General features: G+C 37.6%; 1 protein-coding gene across 1 annotated transcript in view; it reads left to right on the top strand.

Annotated features, from left to right (window-relative positions):
- brwd1 (bromodomain and WD repeat domain containing 1) overlaps positions 1-16,315 on the top strand; it is a 45,492-nt gene extending 29,177 nt beyond the window's left edge. The window contains exons 28-42 of the mRNA XM_073863095.1: positions 5-116; positions 203-264; positions 349-504; positions 1,911-2,031; positions 3,000-3,125; positions 3,203-3,272; positions 3,351-3,404; positions 3,503-3,628; positions 7,014-7,166; positions 7,246-7,415; positions 7,496-7,632; positions 7,743-7,877; positions 11,419-11,733; positions 13,364-13,498; positions 13,589-16,315. Coding sequence (XP_073719196.1) covers positions 5-116; positions 203-264; positions 349-504; positions 1,911-2,031; positions 3,000-3,125; positions 3,203-3,272; positions 3,351-3,404; positions 3,503-3,628; positions 7,014-7,166; positions 7,246-7,415; positions 7,496-7,632; positions 7,743-7,877; positions 11,419-11,733; positions 13,364-13,498; positions 13,589-15,264 — 3,548 coding nt within the window. The 3' untranslated portion in view covers positions 15,265-16,315. The remainder of the gene's footprint in view (positions 1-4; positions 117-202; positions 265-348; positions 505-1,910; positions 2,032-2,999; positions 3,126-3,202; positions 3,273-3,350; positions 3,405-3,502; positions 3,629-7,013; positions 7,167-7,245; positions 7,416-7,495; positions 7,633-7,742; positions 7,878-11,418; positions 11,734-13,363; positions 13,499-13,588) is intronic.
- The last annotated feature ends 1,611 nt before the right edge of the window (positions 16,316-17,926 follow it).

Below are 17,926 nucleotides of genomic sequence, written 5' to 3'. Positions count from 1 at the left end.
GTAGATGATCGATTTCGCTCTGTGATTGATGATGCCTGGTGGTTTGGGACCATAGTTTGTCAGGAACCGTATCAGCTGCAATATCCTGACAGCCATTTTCAGTGCTTTAAAGTCAAGTAAGCCCAAACTTTGCTTGGAAAAAATAAGAGTGTGGTAAACTCCTTGGCCATGGACTGAATTTGTGACTTTCTGTTTTTTGCAGGTGGGACAATGGTGAGACTGAGAAGCTGAGTCCTTGGGATGTGGAAGCTATTCCTGAAGATGGTAGATATCTCAACCTTATATTTCAAGTTCCTCTTTTGTCAGGAATCTAGCATTTGAACATTGTCTTTGGTTTCTGTGTCGTAGCTGAGCGGCCAGAGTCGGTCGGGGCAGGTGTGCCAGTGACAGATGAAGAGATGATTGATATCCTATATACGCCACAGGAGGGTGAATGGGGCGACAGGGGACGAGAGGAAGAGAGTGCACGCATTATCATGGCCATAGAGCAGCTCACATCTGTGGGTGCGTGGCTTTATTATCTTTTTTTAATGTGTCATTTAGCCTGATTTTAAATTAGATGTGATGTGTATCTGTACCCATTGCTCAAACTGGATGATCTGCCTGTCACTGCCAAAAATGTGTTGGAGATAATGCGCGCGTGTGCGTGGGAAAGTCATGATAAACTCGATCAGTCGTCTTCTCTGTCAGTAACATCCGTGACTGTTGATGTTTACGCAAAAAAAATAAAGTATACGGAGGCGGACTTTCAAAACACCGTCACCAGTTATGGGAGAGAGAGGCGCGAGCTACACAGAGAGAGAGCATGCGCAGTAAATTAAGCCGAACAGTAAAATATAAATGTGCGCAAACACTGAGAGAATCATGCCATCGTGGAAATAAGATAAATAACATATTACTTGAGGGCTGTTTAGTTTGTTTAATAAAATAGCAAATTGTTCTCTGGCACTTCAAAGAAAATCTAATAAAATTTACTTGACCTTCAAGGGGGGCGGGAGGAGCCGTAAGGAGGGTGAGGCGCCCCCCTTATAAAATGGTAGGGGAAACACTGGTGTTTTGTGTGTTCGTCCCCTAGTTTGCGTACTATTCTGATGAGGAAATTTGAATCACGTACACTGCTGGTGTGGAATGATTCCTTTCCAAGCATACTTTTTTCATTAAGACTAAAAACATTTAAACATTTTACCGTTGCTACAGTTTAAATGAAGCAGCGCATCAACACAACAAAGCTGTAAAGAAACGTTGTAAATATAAACACAATATTAGGGTTATTTATGGTGATGGTACAACAGTACTGTGGATACTTGTACTGTAAATGCTTATTTTAATGAGTTACAATGATAGAATTAATCAAAACTCTTATTAATGGTTAAGCGGTTAATAATGTTAATCCCTGTGTAGTTCCTCTAAAAGGTTCCCCTTCTTAAAACATTAGGATAGGTGAAGAAAAGTAGCCGTTCCACCATTGCAAACACAGTTTAAAACAAACAAGAAGACAACAAAGAACAGGAATCAAACATTATGGTAATGAACGTGCTCCACACCTTTCTGTTCTTGGAAGAAGTAAAAATTAAAGAAGAAAAACAATAGTGTGTGTGCAAAGGCTGTTTATTTCCTTAGTATAATTGTTTGTAGTGGATGGTCCTGTCTTAATATTTTCACGCACATGCGCTGTTGTACGCGGACTATATGCGCACTGGTATACCTTCGGCTTTAGTGGATCCATTGCTTATGCCACTCAAATTACAATGCTGCACTCTTCAGAAGGTCTTAACGAAAGCAGATGAAGTTGAATATTCCTTAGAATATCTTTTTGATTCTGTTTGGACTAATTCTTTATTTGTATTAGACTGGAACTTAAATGTGACGCGTGACTCCTTGTCTCCATTTCTGTCTCTCATCTTCAACAGAAATCACTGCACCTTTCTCTGGTCCAGTCGACCTTCTTCAATATCCCACATACTGTGCAGTCATCGCATATCCCACAGACTTGACCACCATTAAACTACGGTTAAAGCACAACTTCTACAGGTCTGTATCTTTAAAGTAATTGTCATTATGTACTCACCTGCGTATCGCACCAACCAGTTTGGTTTACTTTCGTGGTACACAGTAGGAAGATTCATTTTGCTCACTTGCATTAAGTGAATATGGATGGTAATTCACATCTTTGTTTGGTGAACTAAAATACAACTCTCTTTATAGTCTATGCCATTGGTGTTTGTGTTGCTGGGTTTCTTCATAACTAGGGATGCACCGAATCCAGGATTCGGATTCGGCCGAATACTGGGCTTTTTGACGGGGTTCGGGTTCGGCCGAATCCTAGATTTTTTTTCCACCGAACCGAACCCTAGGCTTGCGCTACGCTGGTCGACGTCACGCGGTCGTTGATTACACAAAATCGGGTGCTGACGTGGAGATGAGCTTTTTCTTTCGGTGAGCCTTAGGAGCTGGACACACCAAAACCTTTAAACACGGCTGAAAACGCCTTGAGGACGCCAAATGCCAGCTGTTTTTCAGCCGAGCGCTTGGTAGGTGTGATGCTTCAGCTGTGAGCCGGTTGGTTGCTGTGGTAATGTCCCGCCCCTCCTCCACTGTAATTGGACGGCCGTGTGAAAACTGACATTGACGAGCGGAACTTCTCACTCAAAGTTGAATATGGTTTTCAGCGCAGAGCTGCTTGCTTATTGGAAAAACGAGCGTGTCGCAACGCATCGCTTTCATTATGCATAGGCTTATGGTAATTGTCAAAATAGTTTTTCCAACTTGTCATCCTGGCATAATGTACAGTTAAAATTAAATAAAATGAAAAATACACTGCTGTGGGAAGTTGTTTACTTCATTAATGTGCTTTATTGTGTTAATGGAATAAGGATGCAAGTAGGATTCGGTATTCGGTTTCGGATTCGGCCGAATCTTAAACGGTGGATTCGGGATTCGGCCGAACCTAAAAAATCTGGATTCGGTGCATCCCTATTCATAACATGTGTCTCTTTCAGGCGACTGTCTGCACTGATCTGGGATATTAAACACATTGAACAAAATGCCAAGACATTCAACGAGCCCCGCAGTAAAATTGCCCACTCTGCAAAGATCATCACCAATGTTCTCTTAAAGTTTATAAGGTCAGTTTTTGACATTTGGAAAAACAATTACAAACCAAAGCAAACATCATAAGAGCTTCTGAATTTGTTACCTACAGTAAACCTCACTGTACGGATGTTATGGAAATCTACAATGCTGTCGAAAACATGGAGTACTCAGATGATGAGGTGAGGTTATGTTCTAGCTTTGATCTTCTGTGTTTTCCTTGAAACATAAGATTGATTCATTCATATGTGTTTTTTAAGGACTTGGATGACATTGACGCACCTGGAACCTCGGCTGGACATAGACTCCGTCAGGTAGTGTAAAATACATTTAATAGTTTTGAGAAGCCAAAATGTTTAATCAAATGAATTATGGATGTAAAAGATGTTGGTGGTTCTGCGTATGTTTGCAGCCCTCACTGGATGCTGTGCAAGACAGGGATGCGTGGAAAGACCAATGCAAGCATCTGTTGGACTACATGTTTCAGTGTGAAGACTCCGAACCTTTCCGGGATCCTGTAGATCAGAGTGAATATCCTGTAAGTCTGCTTAAATAGTCAATGAAATGACTTTAGGGAATCAGTTATGTTTCTTCACCTGTTCAGATAGTGTATGTAGATAAAGGTCTTGTCTTGGGTTCCTCTGCCAACTGATTGCTTAGTTTTGGCAAATCATGGCGCACAATATTTGGTTTAAAGAACGATTAACAAGTGTTTCAATGCTTCAATTGGTAAAGCTTTGCGTTAGATGCACGAAGATCTTATGTTTGATTCCCAGGGAACACACATGCTGATTAAAGTGCTGTTGATCGCTGTGGATAAAAGCATTTTCCAAATGCTTCAATATGTAAATAAATGTATTTCTGGATAAAATGGCTTACAATAATCTTGATGGTCTGACAATAATAATAATAATAATAAACTTTATTTTCTATAGTGCCTTTTAAAGGTAGCATCTCAAAGCGCTGCACAAGGGAAAAAAGAAACAAACAATTATACAAACAATACATAAAACAAGTCAAATATAAAAACCACACAAAATAAGAACGTACTGTCAGGATAAGTGAGTTAAAAGAGAGTTCAATTTGAGGTAAAAGCTACCCTAAAGAAATAAGCTTTAAGGGAGTATTTAAAAACACTAAGGGATTCTGCTTGGCTAATTGGAGCAGGCAAGGAATTCCAAAGCCTTGAAGCGACAGCTGAAAATGCCCTATCACCCATAGATTTTAAACAGGTATTAGTAACTAGTAAAAGGCCAGTTTCAGAAGAGCTCAAAGCACGCACAGGGGTGTAGGCAACTAAAAGCTCAGTGAGATTTATATGTAAGCATAAGAACTTTAAAGTCCACCCGAAATCTAACAGGGAGCTTCAAAACTGGAGTGATGTAATGGCTCCAGTCAGTATTCAGGCGGCTGAATTTTGGACCAGCTGTAGTTTATTTAGGGTAGCGCTTGGGACCCCCACCAAAAAAGCATTACAATAATCAATGCGAGAAAACACAAAGATATTGATCAGTTTTTTTAGCAACCGGAAGTGACAGCATCGGATGCAATACTTTTAAGATGAAATAAAGATGTCTTAACAGTGTTCTGAACATGTGGAACAAATGTTAAATAAGCATCAAAGATCACCCCTAAATTTTTCAGTTTTGTTTTAAAGTCCAGTGAAGAGCCATCCACATCTAATGTTAGAGACCCAGCCTTACGTAACTGATAGGGTGAACCAATAAGCATTACCTCCGTCTTGTCACTGTTCATGTACCAAAAGTTACCAGTCATCCTTTTTTTTATCTCAGAAATACATTGAGAGAGAAAAGACACAGCCACATTAACATCAGGCTTTGAATGTACATACACCTGAGTGTCATCTGCATAAAAGTGGAAATTGAGACCAAGTGATCTTAATAGTTGACCCAATGGGTAAATGTAAATACTAAAAAGTAGAGGTCCCAAAATTGATCCTTGAGGAACACCAGATTTTACAACACCAGTATCAGACCTACAACCACCCATAGTAATAAACTGTTTCCGATCTGAAAGATAAGACTTAAACCGATTTAGTGCAATCCCAGAGACACCAAAGACAGATTCCAGCCGAGTAAGTAAAATTGAATGATCAACCATGTCGAATGCGGCACTGAGATCAAGAAGAATCAACAAGGAATGACAGCCAGAGTCCGAAGCTATTAGTAAATCATTAGTGACCTTGACTAAAGCTGTTTCAGTGCTGTGGAGTTTACGGAATCCTGATTGAAGGAGCTCAAAGAGGTTATTTGTGGTAAGATGTGAATTCAATTGATTTGCAACAATTCGCTCCAAAATTTTGTCGAGAAATGGAAGATTGGATATAGGATGGAAATGATTGAGATTATTAAAGTTGATGTTATTTTTTTTGGTACAGGAGTCACAGCAGCCATACACCAGTACACAAAGAATCATTGATGATGTTTAATACAGCCGGACATAAATATGCATAAATAAACACGACTGAAATAACTTGGTTGGTAAAGGATCAACAATGGAAGTGGCAGCTTTCATTTTTGAAACCTCATTTAATAGAGAATTCAAATCCATTAAGGAGAAGTTTGAGAAATGAATACCAGTAAATTCTGAAGCAGAAAAAGAAGAAACGGACAAAGGTAAAGAAATAATACATTTTCGAGCATGATCAATCTTAGAGCTAAAGAAATCAAGAAACTTATTACCAAGGTAGGTTCAGGCAGAATCAGTCATAGAATTATCACATTTAAGTAGCTTGTTGATGGAATCTGAGCAAAGTATGCAGATCTTGTCGCTGCAATATTAGACTTATATTCATGTAGGTGGTCTTTCCATGCCTGCAGATGAACAGTCAGGTGGACACACGCCACCTACGCTCCATTGCACGAAATGATCTCTTCATTGCACGCAGATTGTCATTATACCAAGGAGAGGAACGTCAAAAGGAAACAGATTGAGATTTCAACGGGGCAAATAAATCCAAACCAGATGAGAGAACAGAGTTAATCATGACGACTTTGTCTTCCAATGTATCAGATGGAGAAAAACAGCTTAAGGAAGAGTCAATATATTCAGCAAAATCAGTGGGGGCAATAGATCACCATTTGCGATAGCTTATAGTATGCAAAAAGGTAGTGTTAATGTCAGGTAGCTCCATATTAAAGCAATACAGCAAGATGATCGGATAGCCCGAAGTCAAAGGTGGACAACTGAGACACAAAAGGAACCATTTAAAATCACCAGATCAAGCTGGTTCAAATCAAAACACTCCAATAAGGATGAAAAGTCTTTTGTTGCTGTAGAATCTTTTATGTCCATGCGGATGTTAAAAACACCCAAAATGAGAATTCTCTCAAATTTGAGGCACAACAAGGACATATCTGCAAATTCAGACAAAAAGTCTTTGTTTATCTTAGGAGGCCTATAGATAGTGACTATGATAAGCAAGAGAAGCTGCGCCCTTGCGAGTGAAGTATAAATCGCTTGGGTCTCAAAATACCAGCGTGATCGCAGCGCGCATATATGTCATTCGCCAAATAAAGCTTTGCTTTAAGATTCATCAGTTCGCGTGCAGTGTACCTCAAAGCCATGTTGAAGAAGTCCACACCAGTCGTAACCTCACAACGATGAAGTTCCTTGAAGAGGCAGCAGGAGAGTAGATTCCAGAATGAAACCAGTAATAAAAACAGTAATCCAACGGATAATGCAAAGTTCCGAATGGCAACAAATGGGCAGTCAACGTGCTTCAAAACCCACTTAAAAGCTCTAAAAACTCCTTAAAACTCGTATAAACACAATAATCCTAAGAGGAGAGGCAGCCAAACGCGCCAGCGTACCCCGTAAACCGGAAGTGAGCCTCAATAATATATTTTCTCTCCAACATTAATGTTTGAATGTAACCTTCATGTTGTCTTTGCGTACCTCAGGACTACTTGGATATTATTGATACACCCATGGACCTTAGAACTGTCCGACAAACTCTTGAGGAAGACCGCTACGAAAATCTCACAGACCTTTGCAAGGACACCAGGCTCATATTTGCCAATGCTAAAGCCTACACGCCAAATAAACGGTCAAAGGTAATGCAGTAACATCTAGAACAAGTGCTTAATCCTATTAATCCAGATTATTATGACCATTTCTTGTGTCATTTGACAGATTTATAGTATGACATTGCGACTCTCAGCGTTTTTTGAGGAGAGCATACGAAAAATCATTTCCGACTACAAGACCGCTGTCAAAAGTAGCTTGAAGCTAAGACGGAGTCAGAGGTTCAGGAAGAAAATGCAGCATCAGGATTCAGCTGCCTCTAGCCAAGAATCCTCATGGTAAGCCTGATCTCTGAGTTAATATAACCGGTTTATTGCCTCCTGTATACACATTACTCATGCGGTCTCTCTATTACTAGTCAAAAGAGGGCTACTGTTAAAACTCAGGAAACCATGGAACCGTCTACAACCAAATCTACCTCAGCTAAAGTGTCAGAGCGCCGTAGAGTCGGCGAATCGAAGAACGGTTTTAGACGGCGACACATGTCTATGTCTGGTGAGACCAAAAAAACTTTTCTCCTATAATTTATGTAAGATCTTTTAATGGAACTTTGAAATCAGGATTGGATGCAGAAGACAACTTGTGCCTTCATCATGTTAATGTAGGGTCTGATCAGGACAGCAAACAATCTTCAAGTGAGTCTGAGGATGATGAAGGGGCTTCATCGTCTCATCTCTTTAGGCGAGAGACAAGAGCCACGAGGAGGGCTGCACAGAATAAATCAACAAAGCAGAGACATGGTGAGACCTTCCAACCAATGACTAACAATCATATTCACCTGTTTTGATGTACTCTATATTTGGTATGAAATTTTGAGCATATCCTAGAGCAGGGGTCGGCAACAGGCGGCCCGCGGGCCACAAGTGGCCCGCCAGCAATATTTTCTGGCCCGCCGGATTAATTTGAAGTCCGTTTTTTAAATTTTTTTTAATCAGATTTTTTTATTTTACAATAACAGTTTACAAAAATGTCCCCGTGTATCATTCCTTCATTCGTTTTTTCAAATCAAAACAAAAAAAAAAAAAAAAAAAAACTATTTTTTTTTCTATTATTTATTTCCTCAACTAAAATCAAACGACTCGTTTTCTGAATGTGCGCTCAGATCAAAAATAAAAAAATGAATGAAAACGGGTTCGGACAAATTTTAATTGAACACCTTAGCAGACATATACCAATGAAATAAATTTAAACAGATCAGGTACCAACAGATTACATTTTAATAAGGGTTTTAATAAGGGTTTGAATAGCAACCATGCTTTCCTGTAAGTCTCATTCGCTTACAGTCCGACTTTTGAACTTTTTTCATTATTATTTATTCGCGTATATTATTATTATTATTATTATTATTTATTGCTACACTGACAAATAGCAAGAATGTCCTGAAAAAAATGCGTATAATAGCTATCTTAACGGGCCGCTTTTTCTCGTTCTCTTTCTCTACCAGCGCATCCGCGATCATAACTGTCATTAGAGTTTGAGCATACTTCTAAAACACAATCGATTAAATAATTGCAGAGGTATGACTTCATGAATCATTTGCAAATTTACCTCGTAAATCATGTCAATTCATCACGCGTGAAGACGTTAAACTCCGTGACATTGCAAATTACTGAAAAGTAATTGCTGGCTTTTAGAAACCACTACAAAATAGTATAAAAATAAACTCTTTTACTGCAATAATATTTTAACTAATACACTTTTAAAGTAGATTTGAAAGGAATACTGTTGTTTTCTGCTACTTGAACTTGGGGCTCGAGCGCCCGACCTAAGGTTCGACCTGCCTTCGAAAACAGCAAGTCAAGTTCGTTTACCGTTAATTATTAAGACTAAATGGGCAGGTAAATTCGTTAAAAAAATGAAAGTAATCCGCCAAAATATGGTTTTACATGTCTATTAAAATAAAGCCATTATTAATTTTCCTAACGCATAGTTCTTTGATCTTTACCTCCGTTTAAAACGCTATAAATTTGGCAAAGGAGGATGTTCAGCAATTTGAACAGCAACTCCGCGACCAACTCGGTTTATGATGGTGAGAAATTTGAGTGAGAGGCTTTGTCCTATTTAATTTATTATTTATATATTATTTATACTATTTATATATAAATAATATAATAGTATAAATACAATGAATACAATGTTAAAATAATATTTTTATTGGCACGAACACAATTTTTGTATAACATTTAAAATTATCTGTCTCTTTTCGTTAGAGACATTTGAATGTGAGATTCTGGAAACGAAACGTGACGTTAAGTTTTGCGGACCCGTCAGGTCGGGAAATAAAGCGGGTGAACACAAATGAATCTATGAATAGAACCTTGTCGGAGCTGGACAAAAAACAGTCCAGCGGAGACCTCCTTAAACCTTAGGTGTGTATATGTGTGTCCCGGTTAAATATTAATAAAAAAAGGAATAGTTCAAAAGTCGGACTGTAAGAGTATTTCATGAGAGCATAAATGCCTGTAATATTACCACTATAGTACTTGATCTGTTTAAAATGATTTCATTGATATATTATGCCTATAAAGGAGTTAAATAAAAAAAATGTCTAATCCAGTAATTAATTTTTTTATCTGAGCACACAATCAGAAAACCCGTGGTGGTTAATTTTTTCATTTTTGTTTTTAATTTGAAAAAAAAAAACGATTGAACGAATGATACACAGACCCATTACCATGTTTTTAGCAATTTTTCATGCCGTCTTTCGTCTTTTAAATAGGAAATAAAGACAATGTTTCTTGACAAAAGATCAGATAGCCTATACTAGGCTAATTCAAAATAAGACGTAAGTGTGCCAACAACAGTTGGCCCGCCATCTACTGGCTAAAAAAAATATTGGCCCGCGGCCAAAGTTACTTGCCGACCCCTGTCCTAGAGTGTGGTGTGATTTAATTCATCTTAGACCAGTGTTCCTCAATTAGTTTTCACCACGGGACAATTTTCCAAAACAACACAAGCGAAGGCTTCTGCTGTTGCCTTATGATGCTGTTGTTTTTTAACAAACAAAAGTCTCGAGTACATTATTGTTTTGGTAACACTTTATTATAATGTTCATGATTTAACATTAGTTAATGTATTAACTAACATGAACAAACCATGAGCAATAATACATTTGTTAGAGTATTTATTCATCTTTGTTAATGTTAGTTAATAGAAATAAAGCTGTTCATTGTTTGTTCATTTTAGTTCACGGTGCAATAACTAACGTTAACCAAATTTTAATAAAGTATTAGTAATTGTTGAAATTAACATTAATAAAGATTAATAAATGCTGGACAAGTGCAGTTCATCATTAGTTCATGTTAACTAATGTAGTTAACTAATGTTAATTAATGAACATTATAATAAAGTGTTACCATTATTTTTATAAATCAGTTATCGCACAATACAAATATTAAGAAAAAAAAGTATGTATCAACGCAACTTTAATCAAGTAAAATAGCAAAGTCTTCATTCCACTGGAAAAATAGTCCCTCACTGACCGTAAACATGTGTTTACATTTGTGTATGACTGATAAGCATCCTTTGCAGAGTAATTGGATGTATCAGTCATATTGACCAATCAGAATCAAGGACTAGAACTGTTTTATAATATTAAGTAATATGCAGATAAGCAAAAATATGGATGGACACCAACTAGGGCTGCACAATAATGAAGAAAACTGACATCGTCAAATTTAGTTTTGCCGCAATGTATTTTGCGATATAAAAAATACAGGATAACTTTATCAGATGACTTGAATAGCTAAATTTAAGAAGAAAAACGTAATCTAGAATGATTTTGTTAGGAAACCACATCTCCATAGAAAATGTTTCAACTTGTGCCTTAGATTTTTCGTACAGTTATGGGATAGTGTTGTGGCTTTTAATTAATTACCCACTTAAAAACTTATGTTCACTGTTCTTTTTTTATTAGTATAGTATTTGTATTAAATTTATATTTATTGAGTTGAATGGAGAATCGAGTATAAAAACCGACCCGAGAACCGGAATCGAAAATTGAATCAAGAATCGAAATCGAATCGATCTGGAACATCTGAATTGATACCCAGCCCTAACACTAGCAAAAGGCATTCAAAATAGTTTCCCTTTTAAAAAGATAACCTACATTGCATGAGTTGCAATGTGACTATTACAGATGTGCACATTGCGATGTCAATGCTAAAAAATATATATTGTGCTGCCGTACCACCAACTTGAGTAAATAACCAGATTTTGGTATAGAAAATGCTTTTGAAATGTTACACACATCCTTTACTGAGGTGTCTGTCTGTATTTTAGAGAGCCACGCCATGGTGAACGGGCACAGCAGGAGCCAGGAGTGTCAGAGGGCACGGCCCTGCAGTGACCAGGAGCCGTCGCAGGACTCTGATGCCTCTGAGAACGAGTCGTCATCTTCTGTCAGTTGTCGGCGCAGGACCCGCAAAACTGCCATGGCAGCCGTCAGTAAGATAAAACTCATGGAGACCCTGGAGGAAGACGATGGCTCGGATGAGGAGGGCCGTAGATGCAGCGTCCGACACGTGACCCGCGCTAGCAAACGCTTGGCTGTAATTCAGAGCAGTGGTGATTCAGAGGAAGACGACGCTTCTCAGGGTATACATTCATTAGCTTAAAAGTTATTTTCAGGGGTGTGGCAACAACCTTATCCTAGTGTCGTAGCATAGTGGTTAGAGAATTGAGCTTGTAACCAGAGAGTTGCCATTTCGAATCTCGTTGCCTGAGGTTGCAACTGGGCACTGAATGGATAGCTGCCCACTGCTCCATGTATGTGTGTTCAATATTCACTGGGATGGGTTAAATGCAGAGGTAATATTTTGAGTATGCGTTGCAATACTTCAGAAGCATGTCACACTTTTACTTTGCAATATAACTTGAAATTGAATCTAATCACAGTTGTTGCTTGAATTTTAACCCCAAAATATTTAAAGCCCATTATCGATAATTCAAATAAAAAGTACACATATGGAACTTAAAGCCAAAAATAGCAGTGCATATCGAAAGCATCCAGGTTGAACACGATTTGTGAAGTAGACAGTGGGTTTCTGTATGGTAGTGGATTTTTAACTTGGTAAACTGCAAAAAATTATTTTCAAGAAAGATTTTTTTTAGTATTTTTGTCTTGTTTTCAGCAAAAATATCGAAAAATTCCTAAATTAAGATGCTTTTTCTTGATGAGCAAAACGACCCAAGAAAATAAGTCTAGTTTTTAGACCAAAAATATCAAATTTAAGAGATTTTGTGCATAAAACGAGCAAAATAATCTGCCAATGGGGTAAGCAAAAAAATCTTGAACATTTTTCTTAAAGACTAAATCAGATTTTTTTTGCTTGTTTTATGCACAAAATCACTTAAATTTGATATTTTTGGTCTAAAAACTAGACTTATTTTCTTGGGTCTTAAAGGCGGAGTCCGTGATGTTTGAAAGCCAATGTTGATATTTGAAATCACCTAAACAAACACGCCCCTACCCCAATAGAATCTGGACCTTCTGTTGATATACCCGCCCCACACATACGCAACCCGGCAAGGATGTCGGTTAGTAGACACGCTCCTTACTGCTGATTGGCTATAAGTGTGTTTTGGTAGTCGGCCCGTCTCCTTTTCCAAAGCGTTTTTCAAACATCGTGCACTCCGCCTTTAATTTAAGCATCTTTATTTAAGAGTTTTTAGATATTTTACTGAAAACAAGACAAAAATATTAAGAATTTATTTTAGGGCTGTCAAAAGATTAATCGTGATTAATCGCATCCAAAATAAAAGTTTGTGTTAACATAACAAATGTGTGTGTACGGTGTATAATTATTATTTATATTTAAAAACACACCCAATTATGTATATATTTAAGAAAATGTGATTATATTTATATATAAAATATTTATATTCGTATATAATATAAATTATATAAATGTATATGCAGTATTATAATGCAAATATTTCTTAAATATATACCTGAATGTGTCTGTCTGTATTTATATATACATAATATTTAGACACGGTACACACACATATGTTTTGTAAACACAAACTTATATTTTGGATGCGATTAATCGTGATTACTCTTTTGACAGCCCTAATTTTTTTTCTTGGAAATCTATTTTTGCAGTTTACAGCAGAATTTATTTTTTAGCAAATATTTAAGGTTGCATATAATGTTATACTGCCCAGGCTTTTACAAAATGTTTATACTGTCACTTCTATTTTCATGTTTGTCTTTTTCTCACAGAATCAAATAAAAGCGATGTTTCTGCCAGCGATGAAGAGAAAAGTGATGCTTGCGCTGACAGCGATTTCTCCTTTGACAACAAAGGAAGTCGAAAAGCTGCCCGTAGATCATGTAGACAGACAGCAGAGAGAAAGGGTGCGTTTAGTAGTATCTTTTTATGTTAAACCAAAGACTTGTGAAAAGTGACATTTTACATTCTGATATTTTCTTATTTCCCATTGATAGAAACTTCTTCCATTAATGGACATGGCACCAAACGCCAATACGTTGAAAGTGAGGACAACTCGGATAATGAGCAGAATGTGAGCGAAAGTTTAGCCGAGGAGTCTGACGAAGGTCTCGTTATCAAACGGAAGTCCACAAGGATGACGGCGAAAGCTGCCGTCAGTAAAATTAAAAACATGAATCACAGCGATGCAGAGGAACAGGACGATCATCAAATACACCAATCAAGAAAGCAGGATGTCAGAAGTTCTGATGAGGAAGAAATGCCCAGAACTCAAAAGCATTCTCATCAAAATGGAAGGAAGGTGGAAATGAAGAGTTTAAAGAGGGGTAAATTACCATCAAAAAGCCAAGAACAAACTTCTGTCCTGAAACTTCAAGACATCCACAAGAAAACCTCAGCCATGGATGCATTAACTTCAACAACCCAGGACTCGGAGGAGCTTAGTGACGTTCCAGAAAAATGTAGAAAGCCTATTAAATCATGTGACGATGATGACACGAATCCATGTGAGGATCGTAAGCGGAAAGGATCACTTAGAAACAAAAAGTCCACATCCAGTGCTTTGAGAAAGGAGGATGCAAGCTCAGATGGTTCAAGTTCAGAGACATCTGTTGTGCACAGACAGAGGATTAAATCTGAGGAAGATGAGGACCAGAATGATGCTGAGGAAAGGTCACTCCGAAACAGAAAGTGTGTGACTTACACTCAGAGAAAAAAGCGAGATGCCAGCTCAGATGTTGTCAGCTCAGATGATTCCAGTTCAGAGAAATCTGTTGCACAAAAGAAGAGGTTCAAATCTGATGATGATGAGAGTCAAGATGATGATGAGGAAATGAGGTCAAACAAAAAGTGGGCGTCTAGTGCTCCGAAGAAGCAGCCGGATGCAAGCTCAGATGTTTGTAGTTCAGGAAGCGAAGAGAAGGTGGTTAATAAAAGATCCAGGAAAAAGGAAAGCAGTTCTTCTAATGAATGGCAACAGAGTGATGAATCCGAGGAGGATAAGAAAACACACACAAGGAGGAGGTCATGCCCTAAAGCTGCTTCTAAAAGAATTTCTCTCAGGGTTGTTCCCAAGAAAAACTACGTTATGGAGGACTCGGATGAAGATTTCAATTCTGAGGTGGAGATGCAGTCAAAGTGTGGAAGGAACAAGAACTATCGTGCAAGAAAGCCACAAGGGGACTCCAAAAGAAAACGGGCCTTCACCACAGATTCTGAGCAGAGCAGTGATGAGTGCATGGAACCTGAAAGAAAGAGCGTGAAACCCTCCAAGCGCTTAAAGAAGGGCTCTAATGCTTCTGAAAGCGGCTCTGAAACTGTGCGTACAACGGAAAACGGACGGTTACGCGGCAAACAGGAGCAACGATCAGAGGAGGACTCTCCCAAAACAACGCGCCAACGTCAGGTGCGCCACAACGCTAAACAGAGGGAAAGAGAGAGCTACAGTAGTCACGATGATGAAAGCAGCTCTGAGAGCGACGGGGAATCCGAGTCCGATAGCAGCTCGGATTCACAAAGCGGTCCAAAGACGAGGCTTAGAGGCTTACGGAGAAGTCGGCGAGACGTTTCCGATGAGGAGAGCGACGCGTCGTATGGAAAACCTCAACGGGCTACGCGCATCCGGACCAGAAACAGAGGCAAACGGACCGTCAATTACCAAGACAGCGAATGAAGGACCTTGCCCATGCAAGAGACACTAAGAGACCTTGAAGACACTTGATTGTGCCCAAATATAACTGGTAGTAGCACTGGAGTCCTCAATATACTGTGAATCAGTTTCATTCAGGGATATTTATATTTTCTATGAAAAAGCAACAGAAAAATGATTTATAAGATGTATTGATCCGCTGGTTCAGACCAGTCCCACTTTGTGATTCGGCCAACAGAAAAGACTGCGTAGAGGAGCGTTGTCTGCTTGGGTGCTATCCTAATATACCTCCCGGTTTAATTGAGCATATTTTGCTGGCTTGCACTAAAAGGCACACTGTAATGAGCTATTTTATACACTAGTTCTGCATTAGAAACTCAGGGGTCAGCGGTGTTTACCATTTTCTAAGACTGTTTTTTTTTTTGTCTCGAAGTTGTAGGATTCAGTGAGCATTTAAGTCTAACACACTTTACTAAAACTCTTGGACCGTTGGACACATTTTGTATTGTCACTGAGGGATTGTTGAGCCAAAATGTACAAAATCTCTTCCTTTTGCCATCTTTATTGTCTCTGTTGGTTTTGGTTGTACGTTTTTCTTTTCCTTGACATGTTTCCAGAGGTTTCAGAAAATCAGTTTGTAGCAAACCATTGTATATTTAAACTTTTCTCGGTTAAGCATTACTTTCTTTTTTTTTATACTATTGAAATGCATTGCAATGCCATGTACTATGAATTGGTACCTATTTGCTAAGTACAGTAAATCAGTTTCGTACTTGCAGCAAAGTACTGTGATTTCTCATATTGGGAAGATGTTTTGGTGATCTGTGTTGCAAACTTTCAGTATTAATTCCTTATCAAATGTAACTTATGGACAGCAATGAACTTTTGTACCTGGACTTTGAATTGTGCATCGCAATGTATGTAATGCAGTTGTCACTTGGCATTTTTGCTTAATGTCTTTTCATAAGAGCTTATTCTTTAATGCAGGTTTCAAAGAGGATGTTAAGCTTGTTGGCCACTGAAGTGGGAGAGAAGTGACTTTCTATGAATAAAAAAATACAGTTTCAGGTTGGAATTGATTTGTGCCTTTCACTCTCTTCAAGTTAGCTGCTTTTGTTATTATGTTATCATTTTATTATTTTGTGTTTTGGTGCTACTTAGCTGTATTTTTTAAGTTAGGAAGGTTTAAATCAAAACAAACAAACTGCAGTTGAATTGATATTAATTGGAATGCTCAACGAAAAAACGAGATTTCTGAAAAATTTAAAAAACTGAGTTATCTCGTTTTGCAACGAAACTCTTCATATTTCATTGAAATCTTCATTAGCAGCTGTTTTATAAAGAAAGGCAGATCTAGTTTTATTTTGTGACTACTTGAGTGTCATAATTGGGGTGCTGTAAATAGACAACACATTTGAGTTTAGTGGTTCTGGGGTCTTTTTTAAAAGCTTTTTATCTCAACTTTTCCATGTGTTTTCTTCAATTGTCAGGTTAATGCCATGAACAAACTTAACTTAAGCCTGTTTCTTACTTTTATATGACTTCTCTCATAAGCTGCATCTAAAGTGGCATTTTTTTACTTGTTTAATGCTGTTGTGATGCGGTATAAATACAATTCATGATTACAATCGCATTATTAATGCATACACCAATGTTTTTATTGAATATTGAATTCGATTGATTCATTCAGATGGTTGATTTATTCAGCACAAGAAGCAAGTTAATGACCGAATTTTGAACCTTATTGTAGTGCCATACTACTAATCCATATATGGTTGAAATGGTAAGAATAGTTAAGTATTATGTGGTAAAAATTCAGCAACATGTTTTATAAAAATGAGTCACTTATTCAGACCTTATTCGTTCAATAACACTGCTGTGTGGTATTTGTTATGTATACAACAAAGCGAAACTTAAAATCAACTCAAATATTACAATATTGTTTATTAAACTGTTGTATAAAATCCATATAACATTTACAATTAAGAATAATATGGGAAAACTATACTCGTGTTTGTGTGTTATTGCTTATAAGAAAAACTAATATTTTACATTTAAAGAGCATCCAAATAGTCTTCATCATGCCATGAAGTGCACTGTAGCAACTTAATGTAATAACTGTACTGTAACTAGTATTACATTATTATTGTAATGAAATTATCACAGTGCAATGATTCTCTCAAAACGTACTAAAATCTAGTGCTCATAATGTAATACTGAGAAATGTAATACATTTTAAACTCACCAAAATTTTGTCTAACGGTAATTGTAACAATGCAAACTTATTATTAATGGTGCTTGCATTTAAGCAAAGCCTTATTATTATTATACATCATAGAAACATGGTGATGGGCTTGTGGGTCACTGGTGGGTGCCAATTCTTCCTCTAGCAACCGTTTAGGAAGACCAATATCTCTGTATCAGAATATCGTAGAGACATGGTCTCGTTGCCTTCATGGCTTGGACTGCAACAGCCTTGCAACCACCCCGGGTACCCTTGAATTTATTAATAAGTCATTTTAACGTACTATTACTTATCTTGACTAGAGATGAGTTGTTATAACCTTTTAAATATAAAATGAAGTTGACTGCAACTCCTCATTTGTCAAGATAAATAATTGTTTATTTGAACAAAAAAAAGATAGCAAAGAATTTTTACAGTGTGCAAAATTAAAGATAAGATTGT

Source organism: Misgurnus anguillicaudatus, chromosome 24 (assembly GCF_027580225.2).
Source record: "Misgurnus anguillicaudatus chromosome 24, ASM2758022v2, whole genome shotgun sequence".
NCBI classification, from domain to species: Eukaryota; Metazoa; Chordata; class Actinopteri; order Cypriniformes; family Cobitidae; genus Misgurnus; species Misgurnus anguillicaudatus.
The sequence above is the reverse complement of the archived record's forward strand: the minus strand, read 5'-3'. Positions and strand labels throughout refer to the sequence as shown.